The 16759-nt window shown below is 43.9% G+C and overlaps 1 protein-coding gene across 2 annotated transcripts in view; it reads right to left on the reverse strand.

Moving 5' to 3' along the window:
* Positions 1-15045: 15045 nt before the first annotated feature.
* The window catches only part of PGM1 (phosphoglucomutase 1), a 72990-nt gene continuing 71276 nt past the window's right edge, over positions 15046-16759 (reverse strand). For both annotated transcript variants that reach the window (XM_074221260.1, XM_074221258.1), the window contains exons 10-11: positions 16386-16520; positions 15046-15993 (exon numbers count right to left, since the gene is read on the reverse strand). In XM_074221260.1, the coding sequence (XP_074077361.1) occupies positions 15904-15993; positions 16386-16520 (225 nt within the window). In that variant the 3' untranslated portion in view covers positions 15046-15903. The remainder of the gene's footprint in view (positions 15994-16385; positions 16521-16759) is intronic.

Consider the following 16759-nt stretch of genomic DNA (forward strand, 5'->3'; position numbering starts at 1 on the left):
GGATACCAACAAGGTGGCAAACCAGATGTAAAATCTGCAGTCATTGAAATGACCCATCTAGAGGGAAGAACAAGTCCCTCTAGTGACTAGAAAAGAAGCATTGCCATAGAATTAGCAATGATCAACCATACTCCCAGATGACCTTTCAAAGCCCATTCAGTAAGTCCAGGGATCCTGAGCCTTGGGGAGGAGATCAACTCTTGCCAAGACTCATAAAAGAACCTTTTAGCTGAGAAAGGGCCATCTGTGAGAAGCTGTAGCCTTTTGGAACTGGGAAGGATTGGTTCTCCAAGAGGAAGACTGTTTGGACCAATTAGGTGTGAGTTGTGATGGAAGAGATGCCGTATTATTGAAAGGCCTACCGGCCCAGACTTCAGATCCACAGGCACCCTGCATCTCCTTTCTCCCCTTGGGCTCCCTTAGATAAGCCTCAAGCCTTTTGCTCTAGGTGCAGGGAAATTCTGTTTATCTTTTCTTGTTTTAACATTTACTTTGTCTTTATAAACAATGTTGGCCACAGGTATATGCTAGTTTGGATGGATTTTCTAGAAATGCAATTGGGAGAAAGTGATGGAGGAGGGCAATTTCCAGAAAAGAAAGCGAGGCAGTGAACACTGAGCACTGTCTCTGGCTGGGGCTCAAGACTAAAAAAAAGTTAGAGGGAATTATCAGTTTATCGATGTGACTTCCCAGGACAAACTATCCATTGTTGGGGGGGGGGGGATATATGTAAACAATGACTCTGCAGTAGTAGTGCAAATAGGAAGGGTGGACTAATCCTGCACCCCACACCTCTCTACCACTCTAGAAAGGACTAATAGGGTTGGTTATACTACAGTAATTTATTCTACTATAATATTAAGCCCTTAGCCATGTGCCAATTCCTCAGAATTTGTATTTTTGGTAGAGTAAAGCAACCCATGTGTGAGAGTGGTGGCAGAGAAGGGAGCACCTGAAGCATCCTTGCATGGGTTTTTGACCCGTAAGGCCCTCAAGTCCATGCAAAGGGCATTGCTTAAGTACCTACTGTGTCCAAAATGCTGAGTCAAAGTGCTGGAAGCACAAAGTAGAAAAACAAAATACTTTCCATCACGAGGGGCTTACTTTGGTCCCACTGAGGGACTGCGATGCAGGATAATGAAAAGAACTCTGGATTTGGAATTTTATAAGTCTGAATTCAAATTCTTCTGCCTCCTGCTGTCTGAGAGATATTGGACCAGTCACTACAACATTCCTAGTCTCAGTTTCCTCAACTATAAAGTAAGGGGGTTGGAGTAGATGACCTCTTAGATTTAGGATCCTAAAAACCAGATGAGGAAATAATGAAAAGAATATAACCCAGGCCCCAAAGTCCAATGGGAGACTCCTTTATTGGGCATCATCTGCTGTGCATGGATATAGAGACAGATACTGATATCGATATAGATGCCACTGATTTCTGTTTCACTATCAACTTGCATGACTGGGTCTCTTTGCTATTTAATGTGTGTTCAGTGTGGCAATGATATTTGATGGGAAGGGAGGTCCCATGCTAAGCTGCTCAGAGACAGACACGAATCAACTGATTTACATTCTCATGGAGGAGATGACATATACCTACAAGGGCATTTGAGGTTCTCTTTGTATGTGTCCAGAATAGCCTTCTCTCTCTGTGTCCATGTTGTCATGTCTGTTAAGATCCTTGCATAGAAAGACTTGAGCACCTCAGGGTCCCAAGGAGAGGCCTCCATAGAAGGTGCCTTTGATATGTCTTGAAGGAAACCAGGGATCCTCAGAGGTCAAGGTAAAAAGGGAGAATATTCCAGGCATGGGGAATAGCCACTGTGGCATGGAAAACTATATATGAGGAAGTATAATGGATGACTGAACTATCAAGTATATGAAGGGGAGTAATGTGGGAAAAGACTGGAGGGATAGAGAGGGGAGTTTTAAATGACAAAGAAGACTTTTAGTTTGGACCTGGAGACTGGAAGACTCATATCCCTTAATTCTAATCCAGCCTTAGACCTTTACTAGCTATGTGACCCCCAGGCAAGACACTTCACTCTACTTGTCTCAGTTTCCTCATCTGTAAAATTAGAGAAAGAAGGAAACGGCAAACCACCCAAATGGAGTCCCAAAGTATTTGACACCCTGAAGAAAAAATAACTCAACAAAGACAAACTAGAGAGCCATTGCAAGTTATTATGAAGGGGGATTATATAGTAAACATTTTAGGACAATCCCTTTAGAGGCTGCCTAGAAAATGGATTGGAGTAGGAAGAAATTTAAGAACAATCAGAGGCTCCCAGTTCTTTCCCGAGTCATCATCCCTTCCCTGGCTACCCTGCTATGCTCTTCTCCCTTCCCCATCTTGCCCCTTGGGTAAATCAGCTCACTTCTACACTGTCATCCTCTAGAGTCACCTGTCCCCTTTCATCTGTGAGCAATTCTGACCTGCTAGGCCATCCCTTCCACAACCCTAATGCCTACACTCCTCCCGTGCGGCTGAACAAAACTGGATCTGCTCCTCCCCAGTTGCCCGTGACTTTGACACCTTCTCCAACCTCGTTCTCCTTGATCTATTTGAAGGCTTTGGCACTATCCATCACCTTCTTGATTTTTGTGACACTGCCCTTTCTTGGTTCTTCTAAATCACTGACCCTGGCTGGGTCTTCATCTGGGTCCTGACCACTAATTGTGAGTGTCCCATTGGACAAGTGCCCCGGACTCCTTCTGTACTTTCTCACTTGGCAATTTCCTCAATGTCCATAGGTTCAATTATCATCTCTATGCTAATGATTCCCAGATCTACTTAACTCTCCTGATCTCCATCTGATCTTACATCTCCAACCGTCTCTTGTATGGCTTGAACTGGATGGTTCATAGATGTCTTAAACTCAACATGTCCAAAACTTCATTTCCCTTATGTTTCTCCCCCTGCCAAGACTTTGCTTCTTCCTAACCTTCCCATTACTGTGGAGGGGACCCCAGACAACTTAGGTATCATTTTTAATTTGTCGTCCTCTCTCAGCCCCCATATCCAATCTATCACCAAGTCTGGTCAATTCTACCTTTCAAACATCTCTTGAATATCCCCCCTTCTCCTTTGACATGGCCCCCTTCTTGATCCAGGCTCTCATCATCTTTTGGCTGTAATAGCCTCCAGTTGGTCTCCCTATCTGAAGTCTCTTATTACTTAAGTTTGTCCTCTACTCAGATGTCAAAATGGCCTTCCTAAAGCACAGGTCTAACCATGCTACCCTCCTACTCAATAAACTCCAGTGACTCCCTATTCCTTCCAGGATCAAAAATACATTTCTTTTTGGCATTCAATGCCCTTCCTAATCTAACATGAACTCTTCCTACCTTTCCAGACTTTTTGTAGCTTCCTGCCCCCGATCTCCATGTATTCTCAAACCTGCCAGCATTGACCTCCTAGCTGTTTCTCACATAAGATACTCTATCTCTTACCATACTGGCCTTCCTGGCCAGCCCTTCCCTTGCTGGCCATCTTGATCTCCTCTTGGTTGACTCCCTTTCACCCCCCTTTCTCCCTATAACACTTCTGTCTCCTGGTTGTCTTCTTCCCTAACAAGTTAGTGCTTTCCATTCTTCTTTGCTTTTTCTCCTGCCTCACTTCCACCTCCCCGCTTCCCTAGCTCCCTTCTAGTCTCAGCTGCAATCTCACCTTTGGCAAGAAGCTTCTCCTGATCTCTGCTGCCTTCTCTCTGGGGGTTATGTCCCAGTTATCCTGAAGACCTCGTTTTAGCCCCATTGTTCGCATGTGTCTCCCCTGTTAGATGGCAGGCACTTTTTTTTGCCTTTTATCTCCCCAACAAATCGTACCCATGAACCCACGTCTCATGCTTCCATACACGCATCCCCCTTCCATGTAATTGTGTAGTAGTCATGGAAAAGTTGGGATCTCCATCTGACTTGGAATGTGGGAATAGCATCACAGTACTCTTGGCTCCAAGAGGATGAGAAGGAGGCTTAGGCAACGTTTCCTGGGCTGGGATACTCTCGGTTTATGTTGGGGAAAGAGCGAGGTTATACAGAAGTATTCAACAGCAGCAACAACAACAAACCAAACTAGCTCCGTCGATGCCTTTTGTTCCTTGAACTCAGAATTAAAAAAAAAATCTAGGTCTAGGTTTGACTGAGTTTGCTATAAGAGATCTGATTGGTCCTCACACCTCATGATGTAGGAGATGGAATGTTCTATATAGGATCAGTTCACAGGTTGGCTGAGATGGAGACTAGGGCAGGAGGGAAGGTGATGCGGGATTCTCCTGAAGTGAGCTGGAGCCAGACTGTAGCAAACACAGGGCTATGGATTTTGTCCTGGAAAGAACTATCTTGAGCTTTTCAGTTTGGCAGCCATGTGAATGATGGTTTGGAGAGGGAAGAGGCAGGACCCAGACACCAATGGGGTGAGAGGGAAGGAGGCCCTGAACTCTAGGAGGGTGTCTGCAAGGATGGAGGGAATGGAAAGAGGATGCAAGATAAATTGGGGAGACAGAGAGATCCGACAAGCCTGAACAATCGATCTGATGGCAGGGGGAGAGAAAGGGAAGAATTGAAGAGACTCTAAGCTGGTGGCCCTGGGTGGGACTGGGATGCTGGTTCCTCAACAGAAAGAGGGATGTTTAGAAGAAAGGCTTGGGTAGAAAGGAGATAAGTTCAGCTTGGGACATGTTGGATTCGTGATACCTATGGGACTTCCAAATTTGAGGTGTCCAAGACAATTAGAAAGGAGACAGAGGCAGAGAGAGAGAGTGAGAGAGAGAGAGAGTCTGAAAAAACAGAGTCAGAGAGAAAGAAAAAGAGAAAGAGAGGAGAGAGAGAGAGAGAGAAATACAGAAAAAAAGATGGAAAAAGAAGAGATAGAAAGAGAAAGAGGAGACAGGGACAAAGGGGAAGCAGAAGGAATGAGAATGAATCCATTGTGTCTGGGATAGAAACCTGGACTTTGAAGACCACAACTATCATTGCTCTCCAGGCTGTGGGCTCCCTGGCTGAGTCCTCCCATGAAAAGAGCAGACACCCTGAAGAGGGACATGGGCCCTTCTTCCCACCTCCTTCTGGCCTACCTGGGTAGCAGCCCTTGCCCCTTCAGCCTCTATAGCTCCACCTCTGGTGCTCCCATGATGCTGCAGGTAAGCACAGCACCCACACCCCAAAGAGAGGAAGCCCCTCCTCCAGCAGAGCCAACAAGCCCCAGGGCCAGCACCTGCTTCTGCACAAAATAAATAAGTGATCGGACTGAAGTGGATCCAACACCCCAGAGAAAGCAGAGAGCACAGCAAGCCAGACTTTCCTGTTTCCCAGAAAGACCTGGCACATTGAGGTGAGGTGTGGCAGCCAGTGAACCCACACCAAGGACCTGGGCTTCTCTAGCTATAGTCCCTGGATATGATCAGGCCTTTCATTCCTTGGAGGAGAGGTGTGGGGAGGGAGATGCCTGTAAAATGGATGACGCTAGTCCTAGAAGCCCAGACTAGAGCTAGAAGAAAGCCCAGAACCCCAGAGAACTTGTCCAAGATCACACTAGGTTCTAGGATTTGGACAGTAGATTTAAAGTTGGAAGGCATGAGGGAAGGGCACTGCAAGTCCAACTCCCTTACTTTACAAGTGGGGAAACTGAGGTCCAGAAGAGGGAAGTGATTTGACCAAGATCACACCTACTCACTTCACTACTCCAGTGCTTGGCCTTCATCCATATGGAACTTTGAAGTGTAAAGGGAGGTGAAAACACACCCCATCTGCATTCTCATCTTATTCCCAGGTAGTCCTCCTCCAAGAACCAAACCATCACAGGGTTCAGGCTAGGAGGAGACCCTAGCTAGCTAGGTCTTCTACTTGTACAGGAGGAATTATAGAGAGTAACTAGACCTAGAAATGACAAAAGAAAAGACTTTTTTGCAACCCCATTTGGAGACTTTTGGGGAGAAATATTGGAATGGTTTATCATTTCCTTTGCCAGCTCATTTGACATATGAAGAAACTGAGGCAAACAGGGTGAAGTGACTAGTCACATATCTACTAAGTACCTGAGGCAGGATATGAACTCACATCTTCCTTGTTCCAGGCCCAGCATTCTCTCTTCTGTACCACCTAGCTGCCCCTTTATATTTTTTTAACTGTGAAAAACAGGATGCTTAGACTAGAGAAGAAAAAGATCAGAGTGAGACATAGTCCTAATAATCAGAGAAATGGGCTGCCGGAGCAGTGAGGATAGAGAGGCAAGAATAGCAGGTCCCTGTGACAGGAGGTCCTCAAGCACAGGCTGAAGGATCACATACATCAGGTATACTCCAGAGAAGGGGACCTTTATGTTCTATGTTCTATGTCAAAAATGAAATAAATAAGGGGATCTAGAAAGACGGGGCTTTAAGAATTGCAAATATGGCTGGACCTTCTAGTGTTAAGCAGATAAAGGCACTTAGAGATTAGTTAAGCTCTGTGCTAAGAATTGAGGCAGAAATTCAAAGGCAAGCCATGCCTGGCTCTGAAGAACATTGTGGGAAAAGAGAAGGGGAAGAAGGAAGCAGTTGGGGGTGGAGATGGCCAGGAAGAAGCATGGAAGCCTGGTTCTGGGTCTCCCATCACCGTGACATGCTACCCCACAGGGAAGTGCTTCCTACCAATCAGGGGTACCCCAGGGTAGAGAGGGCTCTCTTCTAGTAATCCTGGCTTCCAATCACTTAGGGAATGGCTAAACAAGTGGTAGTATAGGATTATTATGGAAAACTATTAAGCTATAAAAAATTCCAAGAAGGATGTTTTCAGAATAACCTGGAAAGACTTCCATGAACTGATGCAAAGTGAAGTGAGCAGAACCAGGTGAACATTGTAGTGCACAGCAACAATAACAATGTAGGATGATCATGTGAATGACCTGGCTATTCTCAGCAATATAATGTTTCGAGGCTAAGGACTTATAGTGGAAAAATGCTATCTATCCCCAGAGAGAGAAATGATGGTGTCTAAGTACAGATAGAGACATAGTTTTTTACTTTATTTTTCATGGGGGTTTTTGGTCCATGTTTTCTTTAACAACATAACTAATATGTGAATGTTTCATATGACTTCACATGTATATCCTATCTTAAATGGCTTGCTTTCTCAAGGAGGGGGGTAGGGAGAGAGGGAGAGAATTTGGAAATCAAAAATGTTTTAAACAAATGTTAAAAAATTGGTTTTACATGTAATTGGGGGAGAAATATGAACTACATCATTTAAAAAAAAAAAGAAAGCAATCCTGGCTTCCTTCAAGAACTAGCTCAAAGAGTCTGAGGCTTTCCCCAGAGTGTGCCTCTTCTAGATCATTCCCTATTGTGCATGTATCTCCTATTTACACCTACTCCATTCACCTATTCTGTATGAATCTCCTGTTTACATGGGGTCTTTCCCATTCGGATATAAGTTTTTTGAGAGCAGGGACTATTTCTGTCTTTTCCTTCTATCCCAGGTCCTTAGCACTGGTTAGAAAACAGTAAGTGCTAAATTTATGCATGTTGGCAGACTGGATGATTGATGTGGGCATGGGAAGCAAATACTGGAGAAATGCCAGCCTCAACTTCTAGAAGTAGGATATTCGATTTTAGAGTCTTCAAAAATAATGGAAGTCTTCTAAATGCTTCTTTTCTTGAGAATCCAGAAGCTCTAAACCCATGAACCCACATCTCACGCTTATGCACACACATCCCCCTTCCATGTAATTATGTATTAGTCGTGGAAAAGTTGGGATCTCAATCTGACTTGGAATGTGGGAATAGCATCACATTATTCTTGGCTCCAAGAGGATGAGAAGGAGGGTTAGGCAATGTTTCCTGGGCTGGGATACTCTCGGTTTATGTTGGGGAAAGAGCAAGGTTATACAGAAGTATTCAACAAACCAAACAAACTCCATCAATGCCCTTTGTTCCTTGAACTCAGAATAAAAAAAATCTAGGTCTAAACTTCACCCTCTGACAATGACTGACTCTGTGACCATTGGCAGTCACTGAGACTCAAAGTGAGCGGAGCCCACCCATATAAACAATGACATGGGAAAGAATGGAGAAGCAATGACCAATTGTCATTCCAGATTAATGAAGAGGAAATTCTTATTAAATGGGGTGGTTAGACCATGCAGCATCAGACCTTGAGTCAGGAAGAACTGAATTCAAATCCAGCCTCAGACAATTACTATGTGACCATGGATAAGTCATTTCACCTTGTTTGCCTCAGTTTCCTCATTGGTCAAATGAACCAGCAAAGGAAATGGCAATAAAATCCCAGATGGGTACATGAAGAATTGAGCACAACTGAGCAACAATAAAATGTGAGGCAATATGCTAAGTGCTGGGATGGCAAGGAAAGACAAGACAGTCCTTTATCTCCAGATGCCTGCAGGCATCTCTATAACAAATAAGACCCATTAAGATAATTTGGAGATAATGAATTAAAGTGTAAAAGCACACTAGAAAAGGAGGAAGAGAGGGGTGGCTAGCCCTGGAGTCAGGAGTACCTGAGTTCAAATCCAGTCTCAGACATTTAATAATTACCCAGCTGTGTGGCCTTGGGCAAGCCACTTAACCCCATTTGCCTTGCAAAAACCTAAAAAATAAAATGATAATAAAAAAGGGGGCTGCTAGCTGGCACAGTGGATGGAGCACTGGTCCTAGAGTCAGGAAGACCTGAGTTCAAATCCAGCCTCAGACACTTAATAATTGTTCAAATCCAGACTCAGACACTTAAATGAAAATTTAAAAAATTTTTAAAGATTTTATTTATTTTGAGTTTTACAATTTTTCCCCTAATCTTACTTCCTTCCCCCCACCCCCCACAGTAGGCAATTTTCCAGTCTTTCCATTGTTTCTATGGTATACATTGATCCAAATTGAAAGTGATGAGAGAGAAATCCTATCCTTAAGGAAGAAACCTAAAGTATAAGAGATAACAAGATCAGACAATAAGATCAGGTTTTTTCCTAAATTAAAGATAATAGTCCTTGGTCTCTGTTCAAACTCCACAGTTCTTTCTCTGGTTACAGATGGGATTCTCCATCACAGACAGCCTGTCCCTGATTGTTGCACTGATGGAACGAGCAAGTCTATCAAGGCGGCTTATAGCCCCCATGTTGCTGTTAGGGTACACAGTGTTTTTCTGGTTCTGCTCATCTCACTCAGCATTAGTCCATGCAAATCCCTCCAGGCTTCCCTGAATTCCCATCCCTCCTGGCTTCTAATAGAACAATAGTGTTCCATGACATACATACACCACAGTTTGCTAAGCCATTCCCCAATTGAAGGACATTTACTTAATTTCCAATTCTATACCACTACAAACAGGGCTGCTATAAATATTTTTGTACAAGTGATGTTTTTATCCTTTTTCATCATCTCTTCAGGGTATATACCCAGTAATGGTATTGCTGGATCAAAGGGGATGCACATTTTTGTTGCCCTTTGGGCGTAGTTCCAAATTTCTCTCCAGAGAGGCTCTATGACTTCACAGCTCCACCAACAATGCAATAGTGTTCTAGATTTCCCACATCCCTTCCAACATTGATCATTGTCCTTTCTGATCATATTGGCCAGTCTGAGAAGTGTGAGGTGGTACCTTAGAGAAGCTTTAATTTGCATTTCTCTAATAAGTAATGATTTAGAGCAATTTTTCTTTTTTTTTTTTTTGCAAGGCAGTGGGGTTAAGTGGCTTGTCCAAGGCCACACAGCTGGGTAATGATTAAGTGTCTAAGGTCAAATTTGAACTCAGACACTCCTGACTCCAGAGCTGGTGCTCAATTTTTTGTGTGACTATGGATCACTTCGATTTCCTCATCTGTAAATTTCCTTTGCATATCTTTTGACCATTTGTCAATTGGGGAATGGCTTTTTTTTTAATTTGACTCAGTTCTCTCATTTTAGAAATGAGTCCTTTGTCAGACATACTAGTTGTAAAGATTGTTTCCCAGTTTACTACATTTCTTTTGATCTTGGTTAGAGTGATTTTGTCTGTGCAAAAGCTTTTTAATTAAATGTAATCAAAAGCATCTAGTTTAAAAATCAAAATTTAAAAAAAAGAAAAAATAATGAAGAAAGACTGGTGAGGAAGGCAAACAAAGCCACAAAGGCTGGTCTTTGTTCTGTGAGGGGAAATAGGAGGCTCTGATTGAGAGAAGGAAGGACTACTTAATTCTTCAAAGGAGGTCCTATGAGATCACTTAGCCCAGCCCAAAGTCAGTGCTCTTCTCCTCATCATTAGTTTTTCTATTATCTCCCATCCTGAGTGACCTTTCCAGTGGAAAAGGGAATAAAAATGGGTAATAGAGAGGTGAAAGACAAGAGAAGGAAGGAGAGAATAGGAAAGTATTGAGTTGCTTATGGTAAACTCAACTATAGTGAGATGCCCCGATAAGAACAATAACAATGATTTATGAATTGTTTGATCTTCACAATGGCTCTGAGTGGTAGATATCATTTTCTCCATTTGATGAGGAAAAAGAAGGTAAAATTGACTCGTCTAGGATTACACACTTAATAAGTCTCTAAGACAGGATTTGAACTCAGGTTGTTCCTCCAACCTTCCTTCCAAAGAACCCTGCTCCTTTCTGTGCCCTGGTTGGCCATTCCTACTTCTGCAGAAGGAAATCCAGAATCTCTGCTCTACTAGGATCCTCAGATTCATGTTTCTATTCCCCAAAGTGGTAAACCCTCCAAACCTGTAGAATGGACATGGCTAGGGGCAGCTAGGTGTTGCAGTGGATAAAGCACCGGCTTTGGAGTCAGGAGTACCTAGGTTCAAATCCAGTCTCAGACACTTAATAATGACCTAACTGTGTGGCCTTGGGCAAGCCACTTAACCCCATTTGCCTTGCAAAAAAAACCTTAAAAAAAAAAAAAAGAATGGCTATGGCTGCTCACACCATTTGATAAACAGAGTCACTAATTCCAGTCCTTTGGTGATGGAGGACCACTAGATCTTACCATCTGCCCTGCCATTGCATCCTGAGTCTCCTGGCCTTACTATCTACCTTGCTGCTATTCCCTCTACTCCTCCAGGACCTCCCAACTACCCTTTAGATTTCCCCAAGGGACCATCAGGCTTGCTATCTGCCCTGTAGTAGAATTCCCTTCTATGTGTTTTCCCTCCCAGTATGAGGTCCTGGTGAACAGAAGACTACCCACTTTTATTTAAATCCTTAGCATTTGTTCCAATGGTTGGCATAGAGGAAGATCTTAATAAATACTTTTTAATTCATTTGTTCATTGATAATCATGGAACTAGAAGAGGGATACTTAACCTTTTTTTGCATCCTGGCTCCTTTGGCCATCTGATCGAACCTATCTCAAAATGGTGTTTTTAAATATATAAGACAAAATATATAGGCTTGCAATGAGAACACTTTATATTGAAACAAAGATGTATTTTCCCTAAGGTTAGGAACTCACTTAAATCCAACCACAGACCCCTTGGGGATCTGTGAACTCTTAAGGCTAAAAATTCTCTATCTAAAGATAGAAAAGACCTCAGAGGTTGTCTGGGCCAGTTCTTTCATTTTATAGATGGGGAAACTGAGGTTCAGAGAAATGAAGTCATTTGCCCACGGTTTCAGAGCCAGACCTCCAGATGCCAGACAAACACTCACTCTGCTATAACCATCACGCATTTCTCCATTGCTCTTCCTTTCTTCTGCTATTGTGATTCTTTAGAGATTGTGGCCGGAAAGTTATCAAAGGGAAAGAATTTTTGCAAGAAAAAAAAAAGTCTTGTTATGTAGAACTGCTGAGGATCATCAAACCTGTAGCAGGATTTCCACAAGGGCACTGGGTTTTTCCCATTCATGATCCCTCATGGCACCCGGAAGGTGCTAGGACCAGCCCAGGGTGCTCTATTCATCAAAGTACAAGTCATCACTTAAAGTATATTTTCTTTGCTTGCTTTTGAAGTTCTGGCTTGGTAGTAACTTGCTTTCACATAGAACTTGACATTGTGCTACCATCATCATCATCATCAAGAACCATCTCCTAGTAACTCACAATGTCAGAGCATTTCAATCTTGCCCAACTCTTTGTGACCCCATTTGAAGTTTTCTTGGCAAAGATACTGAATGATTTGCCATTTCCTTCTCTGGCTCATTTTACAGAAGAGCAAACTGAGGCAAATAGAGTTAAATGACTTTTCCAGGGTCACATAGCTAGTAAGTGTCTGAGGCTGAATTTGAACTCTTGAAGTTGAGTCTTCCCAACTGTAGACCCAGTACTCTCTGCACTATGGCACCGCCTAGTCGCCCTACAAAACACTTTACAGGTTTGCAAAGCACAACACCAACCATTTCTATAGATGCTATCCACGCGCATTTGACAAATATAATCTTTTTTGAGCCTCAACCCTGAGAGGAAGGTGCTGTTACAATATCCCTTTTACAGTGGAGGAAGTGAGGTAAGCAGAGGTTCATTGATTTAAGGAGCATCATTCAATTGGAAAGTGTCTGAGACAGGATTCAAACTCAGATCTTTTGGATCCCAAGTCCACCACTCTCTGTCATGCTGTCTTTCCTGATTTTCCCCAATTGTTCTGTATTTCCTCTCCTTCCCCATAATGCCTGTGAATGTATTTTTACCTTGTGTGCCCATGTCCCTGTGCCCATGCTAGACGATCAGCTCCCAGCATAGTGCCCAACTTAGGATTGAGTTTGATAAATGCTTGGTGGGTGCATCACCAGAACAAGGTGGGCCAGGACAAGGGGGTAGTCACGGTGCTGAGGAAGGGGACAGAATACCATGTCTCACCATGTGAGCATTAGCTGAAGGTCTTAGGATGCTGGTCTTGGAGAAGAGAGGTCTTCCAGAGGGCCTTGAGTCATTAAAGCACTTAAAGCAGCCAGAAAACGTCGGGGAGCCTGAGATGGCTCAAGGGAAAGGAAAAACTTGTAGATGATCAGAGTTGACTGAAGGTAGTGAGGTCCCTACCCCAGAGGTATGCAAACAAAGGCTAGAAGATCGCTTTGTCAGGGTTGAGGGGCGCCTGTTCATCTGCAAAATGAGCTGGAGAAGGGAATGGCCAACATGACCAAAGCCGCCCAGCAACAAAGCAGCCTCTGACCCCAGAGGCAATGAGCTTTCTCCTCCATTACCAACTCCATTTCTTGACTCCCCTCATCATCCTTGACCATCCCTTGGAGAGTTCCTCCCAGAGGGTCTCCATTTCAGGGAGACTGAGGTTGGCCAATCTGCCCCCTAGGTTGTGTGCCACCGTGCATCTCCTCTCTGGGAGGGTCCCTCCCTCCCCACCCCTTTAAGCTTCCATTTTCCCCAAGTCACTTCCTAGTGGGCAGGGCCTGCTTCTGCTTGGATGGGAATTGCCAGCCCGTAGCATTGTGCCTGCCATTCAGCAAATGCTTCATAAAAGCTTGGTGGGGGCAGCTAGGATGGAGCACCCGCCCTGGAGTCAGGAGGCCCTGAGTCCAAATCCTGACTTCAGCCACTTAATACTAACTTAACTGTGTGACCTTGGGCGAGTCACTTAATCCCATTGTCTTGCAAAAAAGCCTCCAAAACATAAAAATAAAAGTTTGTTGCCTAAACAGAGTTGGGAGAGCACAGGGCAAAGACAATCCAACAGGAATCCAAAGTCCTTGAATCTCTTTTATTTGGCTCTTTTACTTGATCTCTGCTAAGAAAAGCCCCCAAGCTATTGTCTTTATCTTCCTGCTAAGCTGGAGCCCACCACCCAGAAGCCCCTGGGACATCCCTAGGCCAGAGGTAGGGGCAGAAACATAGAGAATTCTAGACTGGTCCCAAAGCCATTGCAGCATTATCTACTCCTCTCTGTAATCCTTACCACACCCTACAGAAAATGAGGTGGGCTCACAAACCTCATCAAGCCTTACTTGGCTGGGCACCAAATCTCCCCTATAGGACCACACTGTGAGCTGGGCCAGGGACAGGGCAGTCCCTCTGCTACTACAGATGACCATGACCATGATAATGAGGAACTTGGGTTTGGGTTGTTTTTTCAATATTTGTATAACTGTATTCCAATATAACTGATATCTTTTCTAATCCATGGTATTTCATTGAATGCAGTTTAAAACCTAAGCTTCACCAGACTGCTCAGGGGGTCCGGGACACACAAGAAAGGGTTAAGACCCCTGGCTGTAAAGTCTGCAAAACACTTTACATGTTCTTCGTCATCTGAGTTATTAATTTGGACTATTTCCTCTCATCCTTTTTAGGATTATTGAATCAGCAGTTCAAGTCCAGCTTCAGATAGTACCAAATGACAGAACCTCAGTCTCATTTTCCTCATCTGTGAAAAAGGAAAGAACAGCCTTACCTCCTAAAGCTACTGTGCAGATCAAAGGAATGTGGAGTTGTCAGAGCATTTATCCCATTGTAGGCATTTAAAACTGCTTATTTCCTCCCTTCTAATCAGTCAAGTTGGTCATTGTTCCTAGACCCAGATTGGCTGACAGTGGTTTCAGGGAGAGGAGAGGATCATTTTGTTATAGTTAGGTCTTATCTCTCTCTCTCTCTCTCTCTCTCTCTCTCTCTCTCTCTCTCTCTCTCTCTCTCTCCCTCTCTCCCTCCCTCTCTCTCCCCCATCTCTGTCTATCTCTAATATACACCTTTTCCAGAATGAGTAAAGCCTTTCCTGCCCTCACTCCAAGGCTTCCAGCCAAATCCCAGTAAATTCAACCAAGGACCCTGAGCTTCTTTGTCTCCTCTCACCAATGGGTGCTCTGGGACCTTAGCATCAAGGATCTATAATTCCAGATCTTATCTGGAAAGTTTCTGCCCTTTCCCTGCCTCCTGGTAAAGTAAATCAGATGAAGTTGATCTACTCTGGAAGCCTGAAGGGTTCACTTAGCCCCACTAGGATTTAAACTATGGTTCCAAAGAGTCCAAGTCTTTGAAGGTGAGGTGAAATTTATTTCATCTCTGGCTAGGAGATCAAAATGAAACCTAACTCCCCAAAGTTTTTTGTTTTCTGGAGCGTTTTTCTGTCAGAAGAATGTTCCAGCATGTAAGGGAAGGGTGAAGAAAGACACAGACAACACAACAGGCAATGTGATCCAATTCTCTTTAATATTTGGTCATACTTGTGTGACCAAGTGATGGGAAACAGGGTGAAAATGAAACGACATTGATTGAGAAGGCACCAGAAATGTTATGTCAACGTGGCACATTCCAGTCAAAAACCAAAATGAAAATCAAGGTGGTTTTCCCCATCCCTGGGAAGAAACACCAGTGGCCACATGATCACCTCATAGGGAGTTCTGACAGTTCAATCTATTCCTTTGGTGAAAGGCAGGGAAACATCCAGCAAGTTAGAATCAGATCCCACCTCTGAGGCCTAATACCTGTGTAACTTGGGCAAGTGACCTGCTCTCCCTGGTCCTCAGTTTCTTCATCTGTCATATGAAGGTGTGTGGGCTGGATAATCACCTGGCAGCTTTTCTGTCTAGATCCAAGATCCCTTGCACTAGTGTGCAGGAGTGATGAAAAGAGCTTGTTCATCCATGCAGGACCTTCCTGGTATACAAAGTCCCTTTGCAGATGAGGACTAGGGAAGTACTTGAGGCCCCAGGAGAGGAAAGGACTTGTCCAGGGTCACACAGCTAGTAAAAGTCAGAGGTAGGATTCAAACTCAGGACTTCTCCATCTCCAAAGCAAGATCTCTACCCAATGCACCATCTTGCTTCATCCGTAGAACATAAAAGGAGACAGGGCAATGGAAAGACTCACTCCCACAGCCCCATGGCTTCCATTCTTTTCTCAGTTTCTAGTACCTTGTCAACATACATTAATATCTTGGGGGAAAACACTGATAATAAGAAACCTGAATAAAAACAAAATTTTTTCTTGTTCTTAAAACCACCTAAGCAAGGAGGCTTTGGCGTGGCGAGCTGTGTATCTCAAAGATGGGAATTTATGTGATGACGGTGGGTGAGGAGCGGCCGGTTCTTTCTTGGAGCTGGGAGACCTTCAGGGCAATGGAAATGAGGGGGGCCAACATGACCTGGGAGAAGGGGAGAGAGGCAAACACCAGCATGAAAAACTGTGATCCCCACATTTCAATAGACACCCCCCAGCTTTACCTGCAGGAACAGAGCCTAGTGCAAGGACCTCTCTCCCCAGTTTGAGTGACCCCAGCAACCAGGAGCCTTGTCCCAGTGCCCCCTCCCCTCCCCTAGGGTTAAAAATTTCTCCATTGAAAATATCTGATTATATCCCATAGGGTCATTATTTATACTCTGCCCCCCCCCCCCCCCCAGGAATATAAGCTCCTTGAGAACAGGGACAATCTTTTTGCTTTGTTTGCATCCCCAGTCCTGATCACCCAGGAAGAATTAAATGAATAGTTGTTGCTGAACTGAATGGACTTCTCACACAAAATGACTTGAAAACTACCTGGGGATCCTGGTAGATCTTGGGCGCATCCTTCTCATAACTGTCAATGTACAGTCGAACCGTGGCTCCAGCACTGCCTGTCCCACTTAGTCGAAAGATGATTCGAGAACCATCAGTAAAAATGATCCGTAAGCCCTGGAAAACATAAGCATGCCATTATTTCCATGGGCTGGGAAAGAGAAGGAAGTTTGGGACTCATTCAATGGGGTTTTTTAGAATTTTTCATCCATATGCACAGACATATTTCCAAGTTACAAAATGTCCTTCCCCCCTCCCTTCCCACCCCCTCCCCTCAGCAGCAGACAGTCAGGTTAGCATTTTACATACATATTTTGTTAAACATGTTTACAAATTAGTCATTTTGGGCATGAGGA

This window comes from Macrotis lagotis, chromosome 2 (genome assembly GCF_037893015.1).
Source record: "Macrotis lagotis isolate mMagLag1 chromosome 2, bilby.v1.9.chrom.fasta, whole genome shotgun sequence".
Taxonomy (NCBI): Eukaryota; Metazoa; Chordata; class Mammalia; order Peramelemorphia; family Peramelidae; genus Macrotis; species Macrotis lagotis.